We start from the raw sequence: 15,899 nt of genomic DNA, 5'->3' as shown, positions 1-15,899 counted from the left end.
GCAGAACTCTATAACCTGCAGGACTTGCACCAAATGGATTATAGATTGGAGGAAAAATCCAGCAGCAACATTTCTTTTAAATGCTATGATTTAATTTTTATCAAAAATGATGTGGTTCCATTTGATGTCGGATGCAAATTGGCAATGAAAGAGTTGTAAACTTTTTTCACAGAAAACATTCAGATTTTTTTACAATAAACTTTCATAACACTTATAGTTACCTTTAAAATATTACGTAGCTTTAATATTCGCACAACTTTCAAGCCTTTTAGGATTTTATTACTATATATTTACTGCAAAAATTCAGAACGATTAAACCGATTTAACTCCAAAACGTGAGACTTTTTAAAAAAAATTTAACCAATACATACATTTCTATTTTAAAGATATATTAGATTTACAGAGTCATATTTTGTAGGGAAAAATAGTTACACTAATTTTAGTGACACATTATTTTACTCAAGAAATTGAAAAATGCAAACTTTTTTCATTAAGCATTAATATTTAGAAAAAAGAATATTTTTCGGTTTTGCCTAAAATCAAATGGGATTTTACTCTTGAGGTGGTTTATGTACAAAAGCAGATGTTTTTGAGGAGCATAAACCTGCTCCTGGTTAACAAAATGTCTTGTTAAAATAATTCAGACATATTTTCTCAAAACTAATTCACCAAACTTTCTCAATGTTTAATTTTAATAACATTTTTTTAATAACATAATTTGGTTTTTGCAATGTGCAAAATAGCTCAACCTAAATTCTATTTTAAAAATGAGTCAAGAAAAAAAGGAAGCATAAATTTACAGTAAGAGGCTCATTAAGATGAAGAGGGGTTTGGTTATTGAGCTGAGAGTTGATTATGTCAAACCTGAAAGGTAAAACTCAGGGCAAAATGCTGCTGGTCCTCTAAAAACACATCTTTTCCTGCTCTGACTCTTTTGCTATGCATCCCCTGCTCCTTCTCCTCCTCCTGCTCTTCTTCTTTCTTACAGGGGCAGGAGGTGGCAGCATGGTAGGAGCCTCTGGGGGAAGGGTGAGGGTTTCATTCCAGAGTCTTCCTGAGCAACAGGTGGGGAAGGCTGAATGACGTTGCAGAAGCGGACTGATGCTGAGGCTGCGGTGACCACGCCTCCTTCCTGTAGGCTAGTGAGGGTGGGAGCGGCGGGCGCCCCCCTATCCCTTCCAGCCATCCCAGATCGGTCCTCTGGAGACACAGCAGAGTTATCTTTAGCCACACGGCAGCAGGAAAGTGCTTTTCAGTTAAAGTGTGTGCAGACAGACAGACGATGGAGATCCATCTAGACATGAGTAGTGACAGGAAGATGGAAAGAAAAGTTTTAAAAGCCAGGTTTGTTAAGGTTGTCAAACGTCTTCATTATGCCAAACCTGACACTTTGCTGCTGGAAGGAACAACCCCTCCAGAAATGGCAAAGCTTGACTGTTCGTTGTGTTTATTGTTTTGGATGTGGATCTATTTTGCTGCTTGACTTAACTGATGTCACGATTCAGCGACTGAGCATCAAACCTTCTTACGGAGCCCCCCTGGGGCCAGTGGTTAAAAAGAAAAAAAGGAATCTAATAAACGGTGCGCACGGATTAGTAAATGGTGTGCACGATTTATCAGAATTTTTGTTTTTTTAACCACTGGCCCCCGGAGGGCTCAGTACCTTTTTCCTTCAGCTTGACTGTTTAAGCCTTAGTAATAACTAAGTATAATGGCTGTCTGGGGGCAAAAAAATGGCCAAACCTGTACAGGGCATCCAGATGGCCCGCACGAAATATCAAGGTCGTAGACCGTTTGGTGAGACCGTAGAGCAAAAATTCATGCACATTTTTTGCAATGAACAAGCTGAGGTCCACAGGCTGCAGCGTACACTTTAACAACACAAGGCTAAGTTAGGGTAAGTGTGTAATGATGCATTTTATCAACGATTCGATTCATATCCTAACATGTTGTTGAAAATACAATTCAGTTTAGATTTTGGTTCATTTCAGAAGCTCTGATTGGATCCAATTCAGTGACCTAAACTGGATCCAGATCCTCTTTATCCCAAACTTCATCCAGTGTGACTTAGAGAGTAATACCTGCTACTGAACAGGTTTAAAAAGAAAAAAGTTGACTTTAATTATCCCACAATGGGCCCTGTGACAGACTGGCGAACTGCTCAGGGTCTCCCCTGCCTTCGCCAGCAAGTGGCTGGGATATAGGCTCCGGCATGCAGCCCTGTGAGCCCGAAAGGGGAAAAACGGATTAGAAAATGAATGAATCCCACAATGGGGAAATTATTCTCCTCATTTGACCCATCCCCTGGGGGGAGCGGTGAGCTGCAGATGAGCCACACTCAGGAGACAGCTGGATGGGGAGAGTGGGGATTGAGCCACCAACCCTTTGGTTGCAGGACGACCTCTACCTCGACCTCTACAACCCACCTCTACCGCGGTGCCGCCAAAGGTTTTCCAGATTCCTTGGATTTCTTCAAGATAATCAAGTGTAAATGAAATGTGTGTCCAAACAAACAAGTAAACAAGAACTTTCCTAAAGTTCAGTCCACTGTTCCACATTCAAAGAATCAAAAGGGAACATTCTTAGAACATTCTAGACACTTTGCTCAATTCAAAGTGTTTCCACTCACTGGAATGATTTGACTTATCAGTTTTGTGTGCATACAATCGTTGCTTTATATTTGTCTGCGGCTCATCTGTTGCGTCATTCCTACTCTGTTTACATCGGCTACGGTGGCCATTTTGGTTCAGTTGTTCCGCTGAGAGAACAAATTGTATTCAAATGAGAAATCTCAGAGTGAACCGAAGCTCAGTCCAATTGGAAACGAACCGAGACCACCTCCAAAGATGGGTCAGAGAGCGGTTCCTGGTCCAGGACCAGGGTCTGTTTGGGTGCATTCAGACTGAACATTTATTCTGGATTATCGGGCGAAACGAACTGGTTCACTTTAAGCAAACCGAATGTGTCCAGTCTGAATACACCCTCACTAACAACTAGAGTGCAGCATAAGGACACGGTACGACAGCATCACCTGTACGTCATCAGTGTGTGTTACTTCCATTAGCCTTATAAATACTTTACGACACACTTTTCGTGACGTCTCTTGAGGTGGCCCTACGAGCCTCAAGGAATCTGCAAAACACTCCTACAGCCTCTTTTAGATGCAGACACGCCTCTCTGTGACCCTCTACAACCCAAAAGCCTGCAGAATCCGTACACTGTAAACCCAAACAGTACAATGAGCTCAAAAGTTTTATAATCATAGAACTCAAAAGTAGCCACTAAGTCAAGTCAGCTTAAACCTATAAGCCAATTCAACTTTGACTTCAGTTCTATCTTTATTGGACTAAAACATTTTGAGGAAATGAAACCTTGCTGTCAAAACATATAAATGAAGAGACGTGATTCCGTCATAATGTACGCCCGTGAACATTGTGACATGAACTCAGCTACATACTGAAGATGTGGTGGTGCAGCAATTAGTGCTCCTGCCTCAGAACAAGAAGACCTGGTTCAAGACCCCGCGGGGGGACCTTGTAACAGAACACCTTTCTGTGTGGAGTTTGCATGTGTTGGGCTCTGGCTTTCTCCCACTATAGATCTGGCAGACCCTGAGAGGATTGTGTATGAGTAAAGAGTGAAAGTGTAACCCTTGTACTATCCTAGGCACTTTAACATTGGGAGTTGGGTCATCTAGACCCACTAGACAGTGCTCTGAACCTTTTTTCTTCAATGATTTGTGATCTTCATTGGTGTCCATGGATTACATGAAATCTTTCCACCTTCATCCACCTTTGTCATGGAAGGGAGAACACGTCAAAGTAAGGGGGGGGTCATCTAAGATAGCACAAGGGTTAAATTTAGTGAAAGTGTCAACTCAAACATTCTAAGTTCTGATTAACTAATAATTATTAAGTAAAAATATTATATAATCAGTTTCACTGATTCACAGTTCACTGAACCTATTCCGGTTTACAGTGTACAGGTCAACCCCCCATGCGGGTGCATGTGACTAAGGCCTCTGCTGTTCAACTTGTTGTTTATTCCGTTTTAAATATATTTTCTTTACCCAACTTTCCAAAGTCACAGAGCCCTGTCTGCTTCCATGAGATGATGGAATGTCTCATGACTGATGCTGACTCCAGCCATCACACCATAAGGACGGCCCTCAACAATCCACATCTGCAAAAGGATCCTTGACCGAGTTTTAATGGATTCTCCAAAAGAGGCCCACATCAGCCACAAAAAAAGTGCATGAACTGCTGGATGAAAACAGGCATTTTGAGAGAAATAGCCTAATGTTTGCCCCAGACCACTGAGTAATCAGTCAACCTACTGTAGGTCTGACCGGTCAAAAGTTTAAGAAAAGTAAAAGCAACAATTTTTATAGGATGTTCAGGTCATCTTTTTGTTTTTTTGGCTTCAAATAAAACTTGTATTTTGAAAGGAAACATCTGGAAACATCAGTGTCAAAGTGTTAAAACGTAATGGATGTTACACAGACGGACAGCAGCACTAAGCAGCATGCAGGCCAGATGAAGAGCAAACTCACAGGGTTCGGGAGGATGAAGGTCTCTTGACTTTTGGCCACTTTCTCCTTTCAAACAGCCTGATACAACAAACACACACCGTGTTACACACACACGCACACACACACAAAGACAAATGCACACCCTCCCTTAAAGCCAACCACCAGCAGCCCTCAGCTTTGCCATGAAAGAATCCAGCAGAAGAACAAGGTTCTCACGTGTACCTGTAGTTGTCGAAGCTGCCATGAGCCCGCCCGCCTGCTGAAAGGACAGTCCGATGGTTAATGAGTCAGCAACAACCGGAAAAGCAATGAGGTCGTGGTATGTTTACCAGCAAACCATCATAGGAGCAGACCCTGAATGATGCTCCACTTAAAAAACAAAATCATTTGAAAGTCCTGATCCTCTTTTGATCCATTTTCAAAGCGTTCTCAGTGGCCGTTTGATTGCGATGATGTCATTATACACAAAATCTAAAAACCTGTCTTTTTCTAGAACATAGTCTCTGCAGAGCAGCAGGAGTTCACTAGAAATTTACCTCTGAGTTAATGGCAGGACCAGGACAACCCCACTTCCTGTCCTCCATCTGTTTACATGTTTTCCCATTGGCGTACAGCCCCCCCACAACCCCAACCTAACTTTAGCAGTGCAACAAAAATGGCAGCAATATTGCATCTATGCAGCCGTTTAGTTCTGATCCAGATTCCAGCTCAGAGGAGGAAAACAAAGACGTTCATGGATCTATTTGTCTGTTAGTGAATCAGAATGGAGCGACAAATACGATCTTTTTTAACCCGCATTATTTCATCTGCTCCGGATTCACAACGATTTGAACAAAGAAACACTCAGAAATGCCGTTTTAAGCTTTTTTCCTTAGAAATGTCTTCCATCATCAGAAAAATGCTCCAAGAGCTTTCTTCTGAAGCTGAACAAAAGACTCAAACCATGACTTGTTTACATTTTAGACTTTCTGGTTTGTTTATAAATGTTAGTAAAACCACATAAAATCAGCTGGAGTCTTTGTAACTAAAGCTGCTGGATTTTCACAGCATCAATACTTTTCACGTGAGGTTGATGCAGATCCCCAGTTACTGAACTTCAACACATTTGAATCAAGGTCCATGCAAAGACAAGCACTTTCATGCATGTATGAGTGTGTCATACCCAGCTCCACTGAGCGCGTGCGAGGGTTGCACTGCTTATGCCCCCTGCAGCCGCGGAGCTCCATGAGCTGGACGTGCAGCTGGTTGAGAACGGTGCGGTCTAAGGAGCCCACGGCGTTTATCAACTGCGGATGGTCACAGCACAGTCTCAGCCCGTCATGTGATTAGCGTCTGTCACGCATGTGCGTCATTGTGTGTACCTGGTAAGGGTCTGTGCTGAGGTCAAAAAACTCCAGAAAGCCAGTGGCAAACTCGCAGAAGAGAAAGTTGTGGGTCTCATTAATGGTCCGCAGACACCAGTATGTGTTGTTGTTGGCGCTGGTGCAGGCGCAGAACGGACCCACTGTCACACACAAACACCGTTTTCTATTCAGACGTTGGTGATAAACTGGGATCAGAAAACAGATGCTAACATTTATTTAAAAGCACATTCTTGTCAAAAAAGTCCAACTCTGCAGGAGTGTGGCAACTAACTGAAATTGACCAGAATCTTTAGAGGAAATGTGAACATGTGAGCGTGTCAGGCCGTACGTGTCCAAAAAGGAGGCGTGTGCCAGTGCTGGTTGTCGTGTGTGAAGCAGGTGAGTCCAGGCATTGAACAGGTGTCGTTGTTTTTGATCCTCTTGATGATCTTCCTCATCTTTTTCCTCCTCTTCTGCTCCTTCTGGAGCCAGGCCTTCTTGTCTCGAGCCCTGCTCTTCCTGCTCAGAACAGAAATGAAGGTTAAAAAGGAGTTCTGTGTCTGCTTTAAGGATTGTAGGTGTTAAGATGAAGATCTTGGAATAACACACGTACTAAAGACACGTCATTGAAAAGGTGCTTCACACCAAAGCAAAATAATCTGGAGTTTTCCAAAGACAGAAATAGAGCAGAAGGCTACTTTAGCTCATCACTCTTCTAATCTAATCTAATCTAAGGCGTCACAAGTAAACATGTGACGCTGTGATTAAAAAAACTAGACAATATGACTAAGATTTATCAACACGTTTTCAGCACGCAACAGGCTATAGTGGGGGGGGGCTCTATTAGATCAGGCTGCAGCACACCTTCATTTGACAGTTGAAAAAAGGTTCATGACGAAGAAACATCAATCTGTTCCAGAAGGTTGAAAGTGCATCTTATAGATGAATGTGCTCATTAACCCATGTGCTATCTTAGGCACTTTAACATTGGGAGTTGGGTCATCTAGACCCACTAGACAGTGCTCTGAACCTTTTTTCTTCAATGATTTGTGATCTTCACTGGTGTCCATGGATTACATGAAATCTTTCCACCTTTATCATGGTAGGGAGAACACGTCAATGGAAGGGTGGGGTCATCTAAGATAGCACAAGGGTTAAATGAGCTTGTTGACATTTTTGGCAAATAAATCAAATGAAAATACGATCAGAATCTAGAACCTGTGCACGTTTTTAGGGGGAAATGGATTAGAAACTGCATGAATCTCTAAATCTCTCTGCTTTTGATAATTGAGCCTCTACTGCACAGCGTTGCCTCAAGCCACATGTTCATGTCTCACCATTGGTCATTTGAATAAAATGTATTTGTAGCATGTATTTGTTTTTTGCTTTACAATCTGCTCACTATCACAGGAAATGGACATAACAACCTTTTATGGAAGGAAACCTCGGGAACTTTCAGTTAGGGAGATTCCCTCAGAAAGTGAGGACAGCAAAGTTCCAGAAAATGACAGTGAGGAAGAGGAGAAACGGATTCATGAATCCGGTTTAAGGGACACTTAACTAGGGATCAGTCGGAACAGTAAATGTGTGTGTGCATGCAAACTGGGGTTGTATTCCAGGAAGCATGTTTAAACTAGCCTGACCTTAACCCTGAACTCTGGCTGAAATCCGCCTGAACTTGCTTACTCGGGGTATGTCGGTTCCAAAAGACCGGATATGAGTTGGCGTAATTACGCTCGACTTGGTGACCATGGAAACGTGTGGTGAAAAAAAAAGAAAGAGCGACACTTCAGTGAGACGGAGTCTGAGATTAATGACGGCGTATGAAGATTATACGTCCATCAAAAAAGTAATACGGCTGCATCATCATCAAAAGAAAGTTTCTGCTTGTAGTAGAAGAACAGACAAAGTAAACGCACGAGTTTCTGATCTTATTTCCATTTTCCTTGTGACGCATATATATGTAACTTATCCAATTTTGCCACCTTAAATGAAAACAAACTAAGCTTCAACTAAACCTGCTCCGGACCAGGTTATGTTCAGACCATGAGTTGCTATGGCAACTTGACCTACCCTGAAACGTACCTCCATTTCTGGAACCGAAAACTGAGGTTATCAACTTCCTTAGCCTCAAACTTACCGTGGGAGCTAGCATAACCTGCTTTCTGGAATACCCCCCTGCTCCAACAGCAATGATCATCTCAAATATATTTGTCCTGTTTTTAGCATAAAATGCTATTTTTACCTCTGTTTTACACCTGATCACAACTGCTGAACCCCTTAGAAATAAATAAATTCGAGTATTGGATATATTTTGCTGCTTTGATGTTACCAAGAGTTTATTTGCTTGTTGGTTTCTTGTATGGTAAAATTGAAATACAATGATGATTATCTGGTGTTTCACTTCACTTTCACGTCACTTGTCGCACCATGTTGCCTTCAAGGAAAATATCTAATATCTGGTTGGGGGGGTCAATTTTAGGATTGATATTATATTAGGGACCCCAAAGCTACCCACAAACAGTTTTTTTTCTCCCTCCAAAAATTAAAGTCATTCTGTGGAGGGTTAGGACGCGGGAGGAGCTGTCATTGTGCTAATGCTTATCTCATTTGCATATGGCACCAAAAATTATAATAATAAAAAGAAAGATCACATATTTCCTTAATTTATAAAAACAGAGAATGCATGAAGAACAATGGAACATCGCTAAAAATGTTAACGGTGGGCTGCATAAAATAAGTCATAAAAATGAAGGAAAACGCCGTAGAAAGACCTTCTGTCCATTTTCTCCACCCGCTTCATCTCTTTCGGGTCCACTTGGTCATGTGAGAAGACATTTAATAAAAATGTTCTTTTTCTTGTATTTATTTCTAACCCTCAAAAAGTGGACACATTTTATTTTTCATCACAAATCTATTATTTTTCCTGGTTCTCAGAGGATGCATTGTCCCTCACACCAGAGACGGCAGACGTTTGTTTTTAGCTTTTCAGAGAAGATTTTTTTAGAGTCTGCATCCTGTGTTGTATGTTCGCTTTCCAGAACTAAACTAAAAGAACAACATAGGGCTAAAACATCCTGCTAAAACTATGTTTCCACATTCAAGCTCTGGATTACTTGTGACAGAGCCTATTTTAAGAGAACTATGAGGCCAAAAATGAAGACAGAAAATCTTTTCCACACTGAACACTAAAAAACATTTGACCTGCTTCTGTGTGTGAATGAACTTATAGAGTGACACGTTACATTAAAACACAACCAGTAGGAGTCATTCTACAATAAAAAATAACAGTTTTATGAATTAATTTCATGTCTACTTAGAATGACAGATGACGGAATTCCATTTTTTTTTTATGTTTAGCGATCTGAAGCGCAGCGGCAGGAATACAACAGGAACATGTTATCTGATATGTTTTCACAAAAAGGCATCTATGTAGAGTCAGTATATGCAGCTCATTAGGGTGCTGAACATTCCCCTTCGCTTAGTGTTTTCAGCCACACAGGTTTACATTTGTCTAAGTCTGCACACTCTGGAAGAACATTCGGTTTCCCATTGATGATGATCACAGACTTTATTGACGATTACAGCAGTCAGCTGAGCTGAAGGAGAGTTAGTCTCACCTGAACGGATGAAATCCTCCTTCTCCTCTGAATTTCAGCTTGTTCTTCAGTTTGGATTTGAACCTGAGCACATGGACACCGGCGTCACGCTGGAACATGGATCTGCCTCCAGGCGTGGCGTTCTTACTTACAGATACTTATTGCAGTCACACTCCAGGGGCCGGACCTTCTTCAGATGACCTCTGACCTCTCTTAGGTTTTTGATCTTTGTTTGTAAAGTCTCAATCTAACAGAAAGACAGGAGGACGGTCAGTTTTAGGGAAAATGTCAAAACTCTGAATCAACGGTTCTGTGCTTTTTTCAGATTCAGCTGCTGCCAGGAGAATGTTCACATTTCAGTGTAACCTTTGTGCTATCCTAGGCACTTTAACGTTGGGAGTTGGGTCATCTAGACCCACTAGACAGTGCGCTGAACCTTTTTTCTTCAATGATTTGTGATCTTCACTGGTGTCCATGGATTACATGAAATCTTTCCACCTTTATCCACCTTTGTCATGGTAAGAATAACACGTCAATGTAAGGGTGGGGTCATCTAAGATAACACAAGGGTTAAAGGACATCAAGGATGAGAATACGAGGGTTTTTAAAACCTGGATGAAAAGGATGGGGAGCTGAAGGATTCAGAAACCAGGAGATCGATGTGTTTTTTTCAGCAGTGTTTTCATTTCTGCTTGTGTCTGTCTCCTTCTGACCCCAGCCGGGGTCTTAAAACCGTCGTCATCACATTGCTTGCTTATAGAACAGCGAATGAGGCCAAATGATTTGACATAATCCAGTGGTCATTTGTATAGGCCTTTATTAAATTGGTTTACGGTCATTTGACCTCATCAGAGTGATCCACGACAAATGCTTGATTTTGAGATAGAAGTCGCCTGCACCAACCCCAGATTATTGATGTTTTCCATTTGAATTCAAAGGCTGCACTCGTTTAGTGGCTTCATCGCGACAGCAGCCAAACACTTCTATTTGTTGGGGGGAAATTAGAGAAAATCTTAGATAATTCAAGGCAGAACCTTTAACCGAATCAACTAGTCGGATGCAAAGAAAAGGAAAGTGATTTCTTCAACGTCAGAGAATATTTTCTTCACAGAAAGAAGTCAGGTCTCAAACCTTTGAATTCTATATTTTTAAACAAATGTCATTGAAGCTCCTGACAAAAATACTATAAAAATTGGACCAAAAAGGAAGAATTGCTAAAAGACCAAGAAGTGAAGTCAAATTCTTTTTCTTAGCTCGGATGAGGGAAACTAAGTTGTAAGGGACAGTTGCAGCTCTTCCAGATGCTGCTGCACTTTTCTGTAACCTCCATGTCCACACATGATTGGTGGTCAGTGCCAGAGAGTCCTACCTCATGGTCGATGTGCAGCTTGTGATCCTTCCAGGCCTGCAGAGACTGATAAACTCCTGTGTCGCACTTCACCGTGGCGTTGGACAGGATGGCACACCTGCAGGGAAGACGTCAGCTTCACTAAACTGTAATGTGTCACATCTGGAAACAGCTGGCACGTGGCATGACAGGACACGCCAGATAACAGCCGGCTGGTCCCTGTCAGATCACTCCCCAACACCCTGACTGCTTCAAGAAAATGAAAATGTCCCAGAGGTGGGGGAGTGTTTAGCGCTCACCGCACAGCCAGAAGGCCCTGGTTCGAATCCAGGCTGGGTCTTTTCTGTGTGGGGTATTGTTCTCCTCGTTTACGTGGGGGGGTTCCCGGACACTCCAGTTTCCTCCCACAGCCCTAAAACATGCTTGATAAGCTGCCCCTAGGTGTGCATGTGAGTGAATTCGGGCGACCTGTACCCTGCCTTCACTGGACTGTAGCTGTAGCCCCCCCAAAAGCAGGTTCTGAAGATCGCTGGATGGAAAGTGCCACAGAAAAAGGCAAACCTGTGGGTCACTTTGATGGAGCTGGATGGGAAAGCTGTGCTGGGAGGGGCTCCCATTCCACTGAAGTCTTCCTCCAGCTCTTCTCCTGTTTGATGAGAACTTCTGAGCGATTCCCCCAGACTGCTGTTGCCTGGGTAACTGTTCGCCCCGGGGAGGGAGCGGCTGAAGCGGTTCCTCGCATAACTCTTCTGGGTTTTGAACTCTGACACACAAATGCAGTAAACATTCAGACTCACTGATCCAATAAAGTCATCTCTGGAGGTGTCACACTAAACAAAAGAAGAAACGCTTCTCACTTGAAAAAAAGACTTAAACGATATCGTGAAAGACACTTCACACCCCGGACACTCACAGACACTCCCTGTTTGATCTGTTGATCCACTTCAAGAAACATTTTAAACATGGCTAGACGTTAAAATTAAATTTGGACTTCTTTTTCTAAACTGCTTGAACTGTGCAACTGTGGATTTTAAAAGAAATTCACAGCAATGTGGTCATGTAGTGTTTTCTTTCATATTTTTTTAGTTATTTCTGTTTTTGACCATTTTAACACTGAATAATTGGGTAACCTGATTTTGTTTTGGTGACAATTGCACTGTTATCTGGCAACAAATTTATTGTAATTATAACATCCTGTTTTTTTAATGACAGGATAACACACTTTTTACGTATTTGTATCTATTATTAATCACCATGGGTTGTTTTAATGTATGAGTTTAGTACAGACCAGGAAGCACCTCTTGAAATTTACTCTACTTGTGACAATGGCACAGTTTTTAAAGGAGAGAGAAAAAACAGAGGTTTTGTCTCTGCATCCGTGTACGTTGGGTGCAGTTCTCTCTTTAGACAGTAGAGGTCAGCTTTGCACCGCTGCATACTTGAAGTGATGATGAAGGCTGCAACCACACTAAAGCTGCTTTCTAGAAAGCATCCAGAAGACTTTTGAATGTCAATGGAGGTTCAGCGTTTCCTATTTTACCACATGAAGCGCAGAATCCACTTTGTGGGTGAGTGAACTCAGCAATGACTGCTCTACTGGCAGAACAGCGAATGGAGACGATGGCTGCTGCTGCTGCTGACTGTTGTCGAACATGAACTTTGACACTTTACCCTTTTCCACCGCACTCTCTGACAAACAGTCAGACCAACTTTTGGTGATCCGGTTTGACCTCCAACTGCTATTTCTCGGTATGAAAGAGTCACAAAGCTTCTTCTCACATTCAAACATTTCTGATTGGAGCATCCATGTTGCAGAAAACTGCTGCTCCAACTTCAAAGTAATGTTGGCAATTGAACTATTTTAGTTTCAAGACTAACAGTTAGAATGGACAACATGTCCCAACCCGGTCCTCGGGATCCATAATGGCAACAACGTTGCAGAGCTTTCAGTATGAAGAGGCAAAACTCACTCTTTTTGGAGAGGAAAGGCTTCTGGTTGAAGCGTCGCAAGTTCAAAAGTGGAAGGTCGCCAAAGTCGCAGTCGCACATGTCCAGCTTAGGGTGGTACAGGCGGGATTTGACACTGAGCGGACGCTGGCGGCTGACCGTGTCCCGCTGGAAGGTTCTAGTTCCTTCACTCTTACACTTGAAGAGCCGCAGCTTTCCTGTTGCATCCTCCACACACTGCCACTTCTACACAAACACGCACACACACACACACAAAGTCAGGACCTTTGGAGCTACGACAGAGGTTCTAAAATCACCCTCAACTTTAAGCGCTGAGGCTTCATCCGGAGCTCTTCAAGGTTTTGCTGGAATCAGAGATTTCTGGGAGATCCAGTCTGCAGCCTCGTTTTTTGATTCCTGAGTTTAAAGTATTTCTTGTTAAAGAGTGCACCTAAAACAAACTTTGCTCTCAGGCAATGAGATGCATTGTAAATAACAAATGACTGATTTCAACTGAGTGGCTTTCAAAGGTCTAAGTGTTTCATTCTTGTTTCCTTTCATTTCAGGGATTCTTTGACCCATCACTAACAAAACTAGGGGAAAGAAACAGGATCTGGGGTAATAATGAGCAGTTAGAGGTATTTAATGGAATTGGGCATAACATGTAAGTTCTGAGAACTCTAAACAACCATCTTCCGGCTCATTTGCACGAGTTTCTGTACCTGTCCAGTCTGCTGACAGGGCGTCTGGTACTCAGCTCTCTGACAGAGGTCTTTAACCCGTTGGTGTTTGGGCAGGAAGTTCTCCTGCGACACTTCCTTCCCCTCAACTTGCTGGTGCAGCAACTTCCTGTCAATAAAGGAGAGGCAGGCATGTGTCTGATTATTTGGTTTGGAGGGAGCATTTTTTGTCCAACTGGTCAGTGTAAGACAATGATGTGAAAAGAATAAAGCTTCTTAGTGAAACTAGGTCTGCATCAAACCAAACTTGTTGTAAATACCAATTATTGAGCTCAGCACAGCAGACACTCCACACACTGATTGTGTTCTGCTGAGACACACTATCGGTCAGCAGGTTGTTTAGCTGGTTATATCACCTAGATGATGGATGGTGTAACTGATAAAAAGTACACAAAATAATCAGGTCACAACTGTTGAATATGCGGATGTCTGACCCTGAAATCCAGCTGAAACGATTGACCTGAATGTAAGATTATAAACCCTGCTAGACAGCACATCTATAATTGAAGTGTGCAGCACTTTATCAAATTACAGCCGTGATTCACGTCATCTTTGCATAATGTTTGCAGTGGAAAGGTCATTTCAGAATGCATTTTTAACATTGACTGAAGCATTTTAATTGAAACTTTGCCATCCGTTGAGCAGTCAGTTGCTGGTACGAACCACTAAAGCAGATCGCTCACAGAGTTTCAAATATGTGTTTGGGTGCATGCACCTGAAAATCTAACTATGAAGTTCTCCATGAGAGTCGGTAAAGTGGCAGCAGGAAGAAGAAACCTGCAATAGAACTCCTTCCCACAAAGCAAAGTTCTTTTGGCCCAGATCTGCACCTAACACTGAGAGAAGATGCACCTTCTTCTTTTCCCGGTGTAGATGTCTAAAAGGGGCGGGGCCTGTCCACACACACACACATATGTTACAAACATACCCGTTGGCTACAAAGATCTTCATCCACAGAAAATGTCAACATGTACACAACACAACTACACCTCACACGCACATACATATGCACACAACAACACATGTGAAACATTTCATTCTGTCCTGCAAACTATTTGTGCAAAGGCGAGCTGACACCTGTGCTCAGGTGGGTGTTTGTGTTCTGCTGAGGTGGATGATGGGGTGTGAAAAGAAGGAGACTGCTCGGCCCTCCCCGCACTAAAACCCCCGCCAATCTCTGATGATCCCAAGAAATTCTGACAGGGGGAAAATGAGGTGGGTCACCCCTCTCACCCACCCCCCTTTAACACACAGAGGTTGTTATGAAAGGCAGTTTTGTTGGTGTGATGTTGGATTAAAAACTCAACAGTTTAAGGAAAACCCAGTTTAAACTCTGCAGCTAGTGCCAGAACGTGAGCGATGAGAGGAAATCCTGTCTCAAACAGGTAGCATGGGCTGAGATAAGTTTATGTGGTTTACCCTCTTTCCACTAGAAAGGAGTCCCTCCAGATCTTTGGCACCTTGTTGAGCTGGAATCTGAGACAGAAAAAGGAGAACAGTTTGTAGTTCCTGCAGAGAAATATCTGACAGACAGATTGTTGCGGTCTTGACAATCCTGGCTTAATGTCTCGTATTCTGTATAAAATTGAAGAGGGCATGAGAAAAAAGTGGTTACTTGATCCCAAAGATGCCAAAGTGAAAGCTAATGATTTGCGCTGTGTGCTCAAAGCTGGCTTGCAGCAGTGTGTTCGTGTGTTTGTACGTGTGTTTACCTGTTGGCGGGTTTGTCTGTGTCCAGCAGACTTAGTATCGACCGTCCATCCATATCTGGAGGCGTATCGAGTCCAGCTATATCCAGGATGGTTGGAGCCAGATCGATGTTCAGAACCATGTGAGGATTACTAAAGAGCGCACACATGCAATCATTAATGTTTAACATCAACATGACAATACCTGCCAAACACAAAATCTTCACAGATCTTCATGCGTTTGTTCATGCAAAAATGTATCATGGAAACCATTTACTCCTCAAGGCTCCTAAACATTATTATCTTAAGTGTTCTGAAGGGTCCAGTTGGTTCTGTTCTCTGCCTAGTGCTTGAATCTATTCCATCACTAATGAGGTTTTTGTATTCTTTTGATTCAAGTGGATGATTTCTGGGTATACGCTACTCATAGCCTCAGTAATGCATTAACCCTTGTGCTATTCTATGACCCCACCCTTACATTGACGTGTTCTCCCTACCATGATAAAGGTGGAAAGATTTCATGTAATCCATGGACACCAGTGAAGATCACAAATCATTGAAGAAAAAAGGTTCAGAGCACTGTGTAGTGGGTCTAGATGACCCAACTCCTTATGTTAAAGTGCCTAGGATAGCACAAGGGTTAAGGTTTTGGATAATCAACCACCAGCTTTTTTCAAACTCTCGTTGGTCTGGGGTGCCGTTG

The 15,899-nt window shown here is 42.4% G+C and overlaps 1 protein-coding gene across 5 annotated transcripts in view; it reads right to left on the bottom strand.

Moving 5' to 3' along the window:
- Positions 1–555: 555 nt before the first annotated feature.
- Positions 556–15,899, bottom strand: part of LOC101170824 (extracellular sulfatase Sulf-2) — an 88,834-nt gene continuing 73,490 nt past the window's right edge. For 2 of the 5 annotated variants that reach the window (XM_011472953.3, XM_011472954.3), the window contains 14 exons: positions 15,221–15,349; positions 14,928–14,984; positions 13,491–13,617; positions 12,792–13,014; positions 11,383–11,584; positions 10,843–10,939; positions 9,626–9,720; positions 9,495–9,557; positions 6,224–6,393; positions 5,893–6,035; positions 5,694–5,817; positions 4,754–4,790; positions 4,553–4,609; positions 556–1,200 (listed from right to left, as the gene is read on the bottom strand). In XM_011472953.3, the coding sequence (XP_011471255.1) occupies positions 1,170–1,200; positions 4,553–4,609; positions 4,754–4,790; positions 5,694–5,817; positions 5,893–6,035; positions 6,224–6,393; positions 9,495–9,557; positions 9,626–9,720; positions 10,843–10,939; positions 11,383–11,584; positions 12,792–13,014; positions 13,491–13,617; positions 14,928–14,984; positions 15,221–15,349 (1,555 nt within the window). In that variant the 3' untranslated portion in view covers positions 556–1,169. The remainder of the gene's footprint in view (positions 1,201–4,552; positions 4,610–4,753; positions 4,791–5,693; positions 5,818–5,892; positions 6,036–6,223; positions 6,394–9,494; positions 9,558–9,625; positions 9,721–10,842; positions 10,940–11,382; positions 11,585–12,791; positions 13,015–13,490; positions 13,618–14,927; positions 14,985–15,220; positions 15,350–15,899) is intronic. The other 3 variants (XM_011472955.2, XM_011472956.3, XM_011472957.3) reach the window with 3 other exon arrangements.

The sequence above is a fragment of the Oryzias latipes genome, chromosome 7, assembly GCF_002234675.1.
Source record: "Oryzias latipes chromosome 7, ASM223467v1".
NCBI lineage: Eukaryota > Metazoa > Chordata > Actinopteri > Beloniformes > Adrianichthyidae > Oryzias > Oryzias latipes.
Note: the sequence above shows the minus strand (reverse complement) of the source record. Positions and strands in the feature narration are given on the sequence as shown.